Source organism: Puma concolor, chromosome B4 (genome assembly GCF_028749965.1).
Source record: "Puma concolor isolate L17-30 chromosome B4, mPumCon1.1.hap2, whole genome shotgun sequence".
NCBI lineage: Eukaryota > Metazoa > Chordata > Mammalia > Carnivora > Felidae > Puma > Puma concolor.
In genome coordinates, this window is record NC_141673.1 from 52,871,058 (window position 1) to 52,884,087 (window position 13,030).

General features: G+C 37.0%; 1 protein-coding gene and 1 long non-coding RNA gene across 6 annotated transcripts in view; one reads left to right on the forward strand and one right to left on the reverse strand.

Annotated features, from left to right (window-relative positions):
- The window catches only part of CB4H12orf56 (chromosome B4 C12orf56 homolog), a 120,805-nt gene that overhangs the window by 48,272 nt on the left and 59,503 nt on the right, over positions 1–13,030 (forward strand). For 3 of the 4 annotated variants that reach the window (XM_086712912.1, XM_086712914.1, XM_086712913.1), the window contains exons 4-6: positions 1,861–2,269; positions 6,993–7,063; positions 12,772–12,916. In XM_086712912.1, the coding sequence (XP_086569038.1) occupies positions 1,861–2,269; positions 6,993–7,063; positions 12,772–12,916 (625 nt within the window). The remainder of the gene's footprint in view (positions 1–1,860; positions 2,270–6,992; positions 7,064–12,771; positions 12,917–13,030) is intronic. The other variant, XM_086712915.1, reaches the window with a different exon arrangement.
- LOC147579073 (uncharacterized) overlaps positions 1–13,030 on the reverse strand; it is a 118,981-nt gene that overhangs the window by 43,656 nt on the left and 62,295 nt on the right. For both annotated transcript variants that reach the window (XR_015253519.1, XR_015253518.1), the window contains exon 5: positions 12,694–12,773. This is a non-coding gene — a long non-coding RNA (uncharacterized LOC147579073). The remainder of the gene's footprint in view (positions 1–12,693; positions 12,774–13,030) is intronic.

Here is a 13,030-nt window from a genome sequence, read left to right on the forward strand (position 1 = left end):
CCTCCAGAAATAAGGGTTTTTATAAGTCTTTATGTCTTCATCATTCTCAAAATTGGCTCTGAAAACATTAAATAGATATATTCTTGTGCACATAATTTGCTCACAGCTTATCATTAACAAAGATTCATTGCTCAATTACACATTTATAAAAACATAAAGATCCATTTATTGAGCATTGAGGTGGAATCAATATTCATTCTTCTCCCCCATCACTCTCTTCCTCTTCCTTTTCCCTCCTCCTTTATGCACTTGTCTGAAAACTTCCCTGGGATAGATACTCAGGAGCAGAATTGCTTTGTTCATTCTATATATGAATTTGCTTGTTGGTTTTATTTATCTTTTTTTTTTTTTTTTTTTTTTTTTTTTTTAGAGCGTGTGAGTAGGGGAGAAGGACAGAGAGAGAGAGAGAGAGAGAGAGAGAGAGAGAGAACATGGCCTGAGCTGAAAGTAAGAGTCGGATGCTCAACTGACTGAGCCACCCAGGCACCCCTATTTTTTTAAGGGTTTTATTTTTAAGCCTAAGGGTTTGGCAAGGGGTGGCTGTTTAAGTGGGATGGAACTTGGATGAATAAATTGGAATGACCACTTTATATGGGTGTGTGCACATGTACCTGCAACACTGAGCTGTGGGCTGGAACTCAACACAGTTCATAATCTTGTACAGATAATAAATGAATTTTATACCTGTTTTAAAGTTAATTTAAGGACTAATAAAAACAAAGTGGCTTTCCACTTTCATGAAGGTTCCAATCTAATAAGGGAGACAATATATTTTAGCATAAAATGATAAACCAGTAATTCAAGGCCATATAGGGTAATATTAATAGCTAAGCACCTACTGAGTGTTTCCAGTGTTACAAACACATTGCATGTATTTTCTTATTTGATCCTCACAAAACATTTTTGAGATTGGTGCTATTATAGGTTCCTATTTTAAAATTGGGACATTGAAGCTTAGGTCAACCCAAGTCACATTACCCCTGAGGGGCGGAGCCACGATCAGAACTTAGGTCTCATCATATCCTACAACTTCTTAGCCTCTACCACTTGCTTCCTCATGCAGCAGAGTAGAGGAATGGTCATGGTAAGGTGGAGAATGGGCACGGTGAGGGTGGAACTCAGGATTGATTCCGAAAAACGTGCTGACACTATTGGAATGACACTGGAAAAATCAGAGTATTAGCAAGACGTGAATCAGAAAAAAAAAAAACTTAAGAAATCTCACTTCAAAAAAAAAAAAAGAAATCTCACTTAATATCTCCATGTGAATAATTTTTTCTTCATAGGATCCACCAGAATTGCCCAATGAAAGAAGAGTCAGGTTTCAAAAGCAGAATGAAAAGTTCTTACGTTGGAAATGTTGGGGTTTGGTGAAGGACAGGCACAATGCTTTAGGTATAGAAAGTGCTTCTTTAAATGACATTGGGTACAGTTTTATTTCTGAAAGCAGAAAAGTATAATGAAGTATACCCTACCTCCACTAGGCCAATGGGTAAGCAAGTGAGGTTAAATCACTCCCTTCTCTTGATAAGCATTCCTTTTGGGGCACCTAGGTGGCTCATTTAGTTGAGCGTAATCTTGATTTCAACTCAGATCATGATCCCAGCGTCATGGGATGAAGCCTTGTGTTGAGCTCCATGCTGAGCATGGAGCCTGCCTAAAATTCTCTCTCTCCCTCTGCCCCTCTCCCTTCCTCTCTCTCTCTTTCTAAAATTAAAAAAAAAAAAAAGTATTCCTTTTATGTGAAAATATTTACTTACTTTCAAAGCCTTAAACTGCTGCAATTGGGCCACCAGATTCCCTTTGTCCCTTACTGTTAAGTTCTGAATATTATGTTTACCGCTACATTCTACCTGACAGGTACCACCAAGAGGTCAGCACACCATCCACAGACTCAACCTTCTGTCTTCCTTCAGACCTCAAGGAGCCGTCTCTTCATGGCCAAAGTGCCTTTCGACCCTTACCCACCCCCTCCAGGAGGAGCTGTCAATCCACATCAGCTATGGGAAAGGTTGTCACCTTGCCATCTTGCACAACCAACATGAAAGAACCCAAGGCACTGTCAGATCACAGCGGTTCTCTAAGTGAAGTCCCTTTAAAGGGCAATGGGAACGGAAATGAGTTTTACTCAGGAAATTCCTCCCTGGCTTCCCCTTTACAGAGCAACCCAAACCTAGAGAAAAAGGCGTTGGAACTTCATTTGTACATTATTTCTACAACCTCATCGATATTTCTGCACTTAAAAAGTTCGTGGACCAATTATATTATAGTAAGTGTCCTCATAAGGTAACTTTGGCTGGAGTAATTTTTAAAGCCAACATGCCTTTCCTGCTTTCCAAAATTTAGCTTTGGAATTTAATAATATTATGAAAGACAAACACACTGGACAATTGAGGATATGATTCTGTTCAGGCTATTGCAAGATGGAAAATGCTTATTAATGAGTGTCTTAAAGAAACAGGGATGGACCAGGGGTTTTACAGAGGCAGGTAAACAAGGGAGTCTCCTGGCAATCATGGAGAAGGATGGACAAGGTCTTATCTTGGAATATTTGTGAGCAGGGTGGTCTTTTTCAGTTAGCTGGGATGTTTTCTCAACCATTTCTGCTTTTAGAGAGCACAGAGCTCAGATAAAGTTCAACACTGTCAATACGTCTCTGTATTTCTTAGCTGAGCTATTGAAAGGAGGTTAATCAGGGTCATTGTCATAGGAGCAGATAATTTTGGAGTGATTTCCTCCAAAATAAGGTACTTAGAATTTTACCTTATTTTAGAAATGAGGAAAATGAATATTTTAGGTGACTTACTCAAGATTATATAGTAGGTTTAGAGACAGAGTCAGAACTCTCATGTGTAATCTTTTTATTACACAAGGATCAGTTTAAAAATAAGTAATTTATTACAGGAATAACATGATCCTTTTCAGTTATCTTCAGTGATATATAATTTTTACTATTGACCTTATAACACAATAATATTAAAAAATATGACAGGCTCTTTTCATTCAGAAGAAGCTAAGGAAGCAAGGGGTTTGATAAATGGCTAAAAACTGAAAGACTGCAGAACAGCTCAAGTTTTTTCTCATAGCATGGTTCAGAATGGTCAGTTTTTAAATTAAATGTTAAATGCTCAAAATTTCTCCTTAAATTCTTACTTTTATTATTTTTTTAATATTTTATTTTTAAATAATTTCTATACCCAATGTGGGGCTTCAACTTACAACCCTAAGATCAAGAGTCACATGCTCCAGCAACTGAGTCAGCCAGGTGCTCCTAAATTTTTAAACAGCTTTCTCCAAATTAAGAATTTAAACAAATCTTAAATAGAGGGGGAAACTCTGATCTATCAATAGGAGGCCACATATGTTCTAATAGAAAAACCAAATTTTGATCTATCTAAATGTTTCAAAATGACCGTTTATGTTTCCCTGAATTGACTAACTCCGGGTTTTAGTACTCCTTTTTAATTCTGCAGCAGAGACATGATTGGGGCAAGTCAGACAGGCAAACTCATAGCCCTCCTGATAGTAAAAGCAGTAACAATAATGGACATGTATTAACAGGTAGGATCTGCCTTGATGCTTTCATATATTAATTCATTTAATCTGCACACAACCCTAGGAGGTAGAACTGTTATTCTCATTCCATAGATGATGAAATTAAGGCACTGAGAAATTAAATGATGTATGCAACTTTGCACAATTACTGTGGAGCCAAGATTTAATTTTTTTTCTATGACCATTGAAATAAATGTCAGTGGAGGGGGGTTATCTTTGAGTTGGTAGATGCTATCATTAAAAAAAAAATTTTTTTTGATGTTTATTTATTTTTGAGAAAAAGAGACAGAGCACTAGCTGGGGTGGGGCAGAGAGAGAGGGAGACACAGAATCCGAAGCAGGCTCCAGGCTCTGAGCTGTCAGCACAAAGTCCTATGCAGGTGGGAATGCAAGCTGGTGCAGCCACTCTGGAAAGCAGCATGGAGGTTCCTCAAAAAACTAAAAACAGAACTACCCTATGACCCAGCAATTGCACTACTAGGCATTTATCCACAGGATACAGGTGTGCTGTTTCGAAGGGAGACATGCACCCCAATGATTATAGCAGCACTGTCAATAATAGCCAAAGTATGGAAAGAGCCCAAATGTCCATTGATGGATGAATGGATCCATGATGGATGAATTTATGAATGGATAAAGAAGATGATTACTCGGCAATCAAAAAGAATGAAATCTCACCATGTGCAACTACGTGGATGGACTAGAGGGTATTATGCTAAGTGAAATTAGTCAGAGAAAGAAAATATCATATGACTTCACTCATATGAGGACTTTAATATACAAAACAGATGAACACAAGGGCAGGGAAGCAAAAATAATATAAAAACAGGGAGGGGGACAAAACAGAAGAGACTCATAAATATGGAGAACAAACTGAGGGTTACTGGAGGGGTTTTGGGAGGGGGGATGGGCTAAATGGGTAAGGGGCACTAAGGAATCTACTCCTGAAATCACTGTTGCACTATGTGCTAACTAACTTGGATATAAATTAAAAGCAAAATACAAAATAAAACTAAAAACAAAAAAACAAAGTCCTATGCAGGGCTCAAACTCACAAACGGTGAGATTATGACCTGAGCTGAAGTTGAATGCTTAACCGACTAAGCCACCCAGGTGCCCCTAATAGATGCTATTATTAAAAATGTTCCATCCCTTAGGGTGCCTGGGTGGCTCAGTTGGTTGGGCGTTCGACTTTTGACTTTGGCTCAGGTCATGATCTTGCAGTTTGTGGATTTGAGCCCACTGTCGGGCTTTGCATTGACAGTGTGGAGCCTGCTTGGGATTCTCTCTCTTCCTCTCTTTCTGCCCCTCCCCTGCTTGCGTGCACTCTCTCTCTCAAATAAATACACTTAACATTAAAAAAATAATGTTCTATCTCTGGAAAGATGGAAAATGGGCAAGCAAATATTTCATACATATGATGAATCAGGTTAGCATTCATTCTAGTAAAAATAAGACATTAATTCAATATAAATATTTAGAAAGTTATGACTTTTGTGACACTGTTTCTTTCATCATGTTATTCTTGGTGATATTTCCATAAGTTTTAGGAAATTAAAAAGCAATAATCTCCTAAATCAGTCAGACGTATCTTGGCTAACTGATCTCTTGTGCTTTGAGATCTAGAATGATTATTCACATTGAGGTAGGGAAATGCTACTGGGAAAAAGGAATGGACATGTTAACTCTCTCTGTATTTTCGGGGAAAATAAACCTAAACCATCCAGTGAGAAATTAGCACTCATTCTGATTTTAAGGGTTTCCAAAGAGCCAAGTCTCCTTCAGTGATCCATTTTATCTGTAACTTTCACCAAAAATAATTACATCTGAGTTCTTTAGCATCTCAAATTCTACAGAAACAATATATGGCAATTCTTTGCCATTTATATGTTGTGAAGATAGGTGCTAGAAAGCTAAATAACTAAGGAATATCCCCAAATTAAAATTCTAGATTTAAGGTAACCATTAACATTTAGAGAGGAAAAAAAGACAGCTTTTTTTTCCCCTTAAAACAATGACAAAAGTAATTAAGAACAGGGGTGCCTGGCTGGCTCAGTTGGTAGAACATTTGACTCTTGTTCTCAGGGTCCTGAGTTTGAACCCCACACTGAGTATAGAGATTTCTTTAAAAAAACAAAAGTAGTGGGGCACCTGGGTGGCTCATTGGTTAATCGTCTGACTCTTTGATTTCAGCTCAGGTCATGGTTCAGCTCCTTTGCTCATGCTTTCTCTCTCAAAAATAAAAATAAACATTTTTTAAAAAATAAATAAAAAACAAAAGTAGTGAGAAAAAGCACATACTTCCCCCACCCACTCACCATCCTGCTCTGATATTAAGGAATAAGAAAGGGGTAAGTTTGTTTGGAGTTGTCAATCAGCAACGTTTCAGAAATTCTTTCAGACCTGTCTGTTAAGCCTTAACATAAAATAAAAGATTATTTAGAGGACTTGCTGAACACTACATACCAACTTATTTTCAAGACCCAGAATGAATGGAAAATGGCAACACTAAAGATTTGAGGGAAAAAATAACCCTATTAATAGGGGAATGGTTAAGAAAACTATTGTATAATCTATGCTATGAAATACTAGGTAATCATTAAAAAGATTGACGTAAACCTATATATACAGAAATGGAAAATTGTCTACCATATATTAAGTGAAAAAAAAGTTCCAGATTAACATATGTGATGTAATTTAGCCAGTACTAAATATATATTATAAAAAGATATCATCTAATATGTATAAGATGTATGTCTTTTGTTAAGTTTATTTACTCTGGGAGAGAAAGAGGGTGCACGTGTGTTTGAATGCACACTAGTGCAGGAGGGGCAGAGAGAGAGGGAGGGAGAGAGAATTCCAAGCAGGCTCTGCGCTGTCTGCCTCAGAGCCTGCCTCCGGGCTCGATCCCACGAACCTTGAGATCATGACCTGAGCTGAGATCAAGAGTCAGACGCTTAATGAACCGAGCCACCCAGGCGCCCCTATAGATGTATGTTATAATTAGTATGTTTTTATATACCTGAAAGGATACAAACCAAACTGATAATAATATAGCAAGGTACTTTGTTGTCGCTGTTGTTTTTAATTTCAGTATAATTAGCATACAGTGTTATATTAGTATCAAGTATATAGTAAGGTACTTTGACTAGTGGGATGGGAGGATTAGGGAGAGACATGGAACTTTTATCTTTTGTTTATGCATTTTTGTACTGTTTGATTTTGATAGATAATTTCATTTTATAATGAGCAAGTGTCATGCTTAAAATTATTAAAAACTATATAAGGAAACAAATACTCTGTGGTATTATTTACATAAACAAATCACGTACTATAGCATGGATTAAGGAATAGATATACAGTATTGACTAAAAGTAGGAGAAATTGATTTTCAGTAAACAAAGATTCTAACTATTCCCACTTTTTTCCTCTTTTAGAAAGCTACTCTTTTACAAGATCCCCTACGTGCTGGTGAGCTCAGTCCTACCGGAAGTCAAAAGCCATATAGGTAAGGAGTGATGATATGCTAGAGTTGCGTGGGGGACTCTTCCCTCATCTCTGCCTCTCGTAACTCCAGGTGTTGATGACCAACACATTTACACCTCTACTTCAACTCTCTGCCCTGAATTTTAGGTCTGCAAACATAATTGCCCACTGGCCATCACCTCTTGTAGGTCTTACAAGAACTTTAAAGTCAGTATATTTGAAACAGAACTCAGCATCTTCCTTCTGGGACCGGACCTTCCTCTTATGTTCCCTAACACAGGGCCTGATGTTGTTATCCCCAGATCACCTAAGCCAGAGTCCCGGAAGTCATCCTTATCTTCTCTTTCCCCTACACCACACCCCCCCCCCCCCCCGCCCCCACACCCAGCCATTCACCACATGATTTATTGCTCTTCTCTAATATATCTGGATAACATTTACTTCTTTGACTGTCACATGCTCAGCCCAATTACCTTTGTTCTGAGCTCCTACAGTATTTTCCTAGCTGGCTTCTGCCTTCACTCTCTAAACCATTCTCCATAACAATAAAGAAATCTTTCAGAAGCACAAATCTGATCATGTAACTCCCTCCCTTAAAGTCTTTGAATGCCTCTCCATTGCCTTTAGAAAAAGGTCTAAACTTTACAGCAGCTTATAAAGATCTTTCTGATGTGTCTTTTCGTCTTTCCATCTTCAACTGTTGTGTCCCCTCAACTCCTGCCCTAACCTCCTGATCCAAATGATCTCACAGTTCTCAGAAAGCTCCCTGGTTTTTTTGTTTGTTTGTTTTTTCCTCTATCCTGGAACCCTACTCTCTATTCTTCTTCTCCTTCATGAATAACTTCAACTCATCAAGACTTAGCTTGCTATCCCTTTCTCTAAAAATCATTTCTCAGAACTACATTAGGAGGGGCCCCTCTAGAACATTCTGTGCTTACCATCTTTTAGGACTCAACAGCCTATCTTATGATTGCTTATTTGATTATGTGCTGCCCTATTATGTACTATGCCCCTTAAGGGCCAAGACTGTACCTTGGTCATTGGCACACAGTAGGCTGCCTTTATGGAATGAATGAATAAATTGTTAAAACAATTAAACATGAATCTGATTTAAAGTGTGGTATATCAGCTTTCAAAAGGAATGCGGTCCTGACACATGTGGCAAGATGGATGAACCTTGAAGAAATTATGCTAAGTGAAAGAATCCACACATAAAAGGACAAATATTGTATGATTCCACTTACTTATAGGAGGCATTGAGAATAGGCAAATTCATAGAAACAGAAAATAAAAGAGAGGTTACTAGGAGCTGAGGGGAGAGGGAAATGGGGACCTACTGTTCATTAGTACAGAGTTTCAGTTTGGGAAAATGAAGAAGTTCTGGAAATGGATAGTAGTGATGGTTATACAACACCGTGAATGCACTTAATTTGTATACCTAAAAATGGTTACAATGATAATTTTATGTTATATATATTTTATTTCAGTTTTAAAACAGGTAAGGTGTGTGTATACGTGTTTAAGGGAATAGATAAAACAAGATTGGCAAAATGTTAAAAATTATTGAATCTAGGTGATAGATGGGGTTTCTTATACAATTTTCTCCATTTTTGTGTATGTTTAAAAATTTCTATAGTAAAAGTTTTAAGAAGGCTTAAGAAACATAAGAAAATATAACAAGTATCTTATTTATATCTTGATTTCAACAAACCAAAACTAAAAGACATTTTTTAAATAAGTTTTTTAGTTTATTTATTTATTTTGAGAGATAGAGAACAAGGGAGGGACAGAGAGAGAGAGAGACAGAATCCCAAGCAGGCTCTGCACTGCCAGCATGGAGCCCACCATGGGGCTTGAACCCATGACTGTGAGACCATGACCTGAGCCAAAATCAAGAGTCCGATGCTTAACTGACTGAGCCACCTAGGCGCCCCTAAAAAGACATTTTTAAGACAATGGAGGACATCTGAATGTGGACTGGGTATTAGACCATAGCAAAGAATTATTGATAATTTTGACAGATGTGACAATGATGATTTTGTAAGAAAATGTTTATTTTGAGGTATGTTCTGAGGTATGTAGGGGTAAAGTAAGGATGTTTGTGATTTAGTTTTTAAAAGATGGCAATACAGACAGCTTAGAATTTCTATCTGTTTTCATATGTTTACTGCAAAAAAGTATCAGTTTTAATTTTAGTGCTTTATTTAAAGTGGTTTTGGGGCGCCTGCAGTCGGTTAAGCGTCCGACTTCAGCCAGGTCACGATCTCGCGGTCCGTGAGTTCGAGCCCCGCGTCAGGCTCTGGGCTGATGGCTCAGAGCCTGGAGCCTGTTTCCGATTCTGTGTCTCCCTCTCTCTCTCTGCCCCTCCCCTGTTCATGCTCTGTCTCTCTCTGTCGCAAAAATAAATAAACGTTGAAAAAAAAAATTTTTTTAAAGTGGTTTTAAAACTAACTGGATAATAAAATAGGCTTTATCTCTCTGTATATGTGTGGCTTGAAATTTATCCTTGAAGGCCAGAAAGAGAGTTGGGTTCTACCACTCTCTTGACTCATGAAAAGCATATTTCTTACAAAGTTAATTCCCGAAGGCAACACATTTAAAATGCAGTGATTTAAAATGCACTATGAAGAATGTGGTCTATGTACAAGATATATAAGACAGGTCTCTGCCTGCAAGGCACCTTCAGTTTAAAAGGAGTAAACATTCTTTGGGTTTCAAATTAGAACTCTGTCACAAATGTGAGTCCTGTAACATCATGGATGTATAGGGACCATTGTGAACATATACACAGTGCTTCTGAGATAATGTATGAAAAGCCTTTTCCAGCTGTAAATCATTATAAAAATGTATTATTTACATAGAATATCCCCTCCAAAAATGAAAACATATGGGAAAATAGAGCTTATCATTAGATCAAGAATCCTTCTTGCTACATTATTTGAGTGAATTTATATTTTCTAGCTGATGAAAATATAGAATATCTGTTAAAATTAATGTAACATTTCCCCTTATTCCTAAATTGAATAATGGAGTCTTCTGGCGCTAAACTTTTTATTATTTAAATTAGCCAAGTACAGTTTACCATCATCTATGTAAAAACAAATATTCTGGGCAGAGAAACTGTGATTATATCAATGTCTCTACAGAAATATAGACTCCTGAATCTAACTTGTATTTATGATGTATATGAGACCTCAATTTACATATGAATTGATTTTTAGTATGAAGAGATCAGTGTGTTTTTTCTTATGAAAAAAAAATTTTTTGTAAGTTTGGTATTTCAGTCTATTATCATAGGTGCCAAAGGAAAAAAAACTGTCCCTATGTGAATCTCAGCAAATTGTCGACTAATGGGAAAAATAGGAAAGTCAATTGGAAAGTAATTCTGCTGGTATGCTTTCTGAGCTTGTGGTTTTCTAAGCTCACTTGTTTGTGAAAACTACATTTCTGCTGTTTTTGGAGTTCTCAGAGAACAGAGGGATTTTATAGTATTTTTTAAATGAAATGGGATTGTAATTAGAAGTGGATGTATAGGGAAGTGGGATCTCAAAGCTCGTTCGTATTTTATTTACAAACTATTTATTAAATATTTACTGTGTGCTAAGCACATGTAGTAACCAAAGTATCAAAATGATGGCGTAGGTATGATACTACCTATTTTACAGATGGGAAACTGAGGCACACAGAGAGTGGGTAACTTGCCCATGGTAATTACTCAGGTAAAGAGAGGCAGATCTAGAATCTGAACCCCGTATTTATAATCATGTTCTTCTGCCTCTGACTTCTGTCCCTGAATTCTTGATCATTTCTCTTGCAGACTCTCCACTGGAAAAGAGACTGTCTTCCTGTTTTTGTTACTAAGAGAGGCTCAGTGATTGGATAGAAGAGAAAATCATAGTGTCTTTAAATAGAAGGGGAGGTAGTAGGCAAGAGCCAAGATTCCGTGCAGTAGTATTGGGATAAATGGCTGGTATTAAGGTTGGAGTAGGTGGTAAAAATATTTTTACTTTGGGGTTCCTGGGTGGCTGGGTCAGTTAAGCGTCCAACTTCGGCTCAGGTCATGATCTCGCAGTTCATGGGTTGGAGCCCCACGTCGAGCTCTGTGCTGACAGCTCAGAGCCTAGAGCCTGCTTCGGATTCTGTGTCTCCCTCTCTCTCTGCCCCTCCCCTGCTTGTGCTCTGTTTCTCTCTGTCTCTCAACAAGTGAATAAAAATGTTAAAAAAGATTTTTTAAAAATATTTTGACTTCAAGTCAGAAATTTTAGGAAGTTTCCACTGACCTACACAGAATATGAAACATCTCTTCTACTACTACTTTGCACCCTGCTCTTCTGAATCACTAGTTGTATGAACTTGGACAGGCTACTTAACCTTTCTAACATCCCATAAATGTAACAGTAATTCCCAGCCATACCCCCTTCGTGGGACTGCATGAGCTAGTCCATGAAAAGTACCCAGGACAAGTACACGATCACAACAATGGGGCAAAAGATATATAATATATATATATTAATTATATTATATAATTAAATAAATACATATTATACAATTAAATATAATTATATTTATATATTAATATATAATATAATATATAACCCATATAATATATAACACACATATATAACATATAACATACATAATACATATTATATATTATACATATAATATATAATTATAATATAATATATAATATATAATACAATATATAACATAATATAATAAACATAATAAATATATATAATATATAATATAATACGTATATTATATGTGTGTTATGTATAATATATATAAATTATATATGTGTGTTATATATATGTTATATATATTATATATACATTATATATATAAGACGTGTGGGAAAAGTGCTATAGGAGAGGGTCCTCATTCATGCTGGAATTAGAGAAGGCTTTAAGGGGGAGGTGTTACTCTCTTCAGCAAAGCCAGCTTTTCCTGAAGTATCGAATGTACGCAGGTCAGTGACAAGAGATGAATGCATGTGGTACTCTGACATGGCAGGAAACAACTTTGAATTCCACAGTGGAACAGTGATTGCTTTTCCAACTAGTCCAGTCTCATTAGGGAGAACCTCTGGGCTTGGTGCCCAAAGCGGGAGCTCTCTGAGACATGCTCATCTGCCTTTTTGTTAAAGAGAGAGCAGGCCTCAGGCTGGGAATGTGGCGCATCAATGTAGAATCTGTGTTGCTTCCCTGATGTTTTTACAGTTACCTGCTATTTATGGCACATGACACTGGTTCTCCTTGTAAAGTAGTGATACAAAGTTTTCTTTGTGAATAATCTCTTTCTCTCTCTACACACACACACACACACACACACACACACACACACACACACACAAAGGGAGTTGATTTAAAGAAAAAATATTAAGCAAACAATACTCCATTTGGCTCAGGCAGTATGGTAGATGGTATGTAGCAAACTGCAAGCTAGACTATGAAAGAGAGACAAGTTTCCTAGGGACACTGAGAGCATTGCTGACGTGGATACAGCTTGAGTAAAGGGGCACGGGCAAAAGTATGCCTGGAGAGTTATAAATAGCTCAATCTGGGGAAAGCAAGGTCCATTACTAATGAGTAATAAAACTAGAAGCACAAAACTATATTAAAATTCCATTAGAAACAAAGTTTAACAAACCTGTCAATAATTGTTGATATTCTTCAACTGCCGTTTACCATTTTTTACATGGAAATTTTTTTTCTTGTGTTTCTGTAGATCTGAGGAGAAAATTAAGCACTTCGGTCAACTTAAATCTGAACTTTTCCTTAAAGACAATACGTTGAGGAAGATACTTTGTCTAATTACAGAACTTAAAGTAGCAGCCCAGAAAAACTTCATTCTGAAAAGGCTTTTCTGGAAAGTAGGTGTTTTGTTTTATTTTTAATCTTTGAAACTTGTTCCAGCTATTTATCGAATGCAGGATATTAGAGCATGTAGTAAAATACACATAAATGTTGTCTTGTATTCGGAGGCT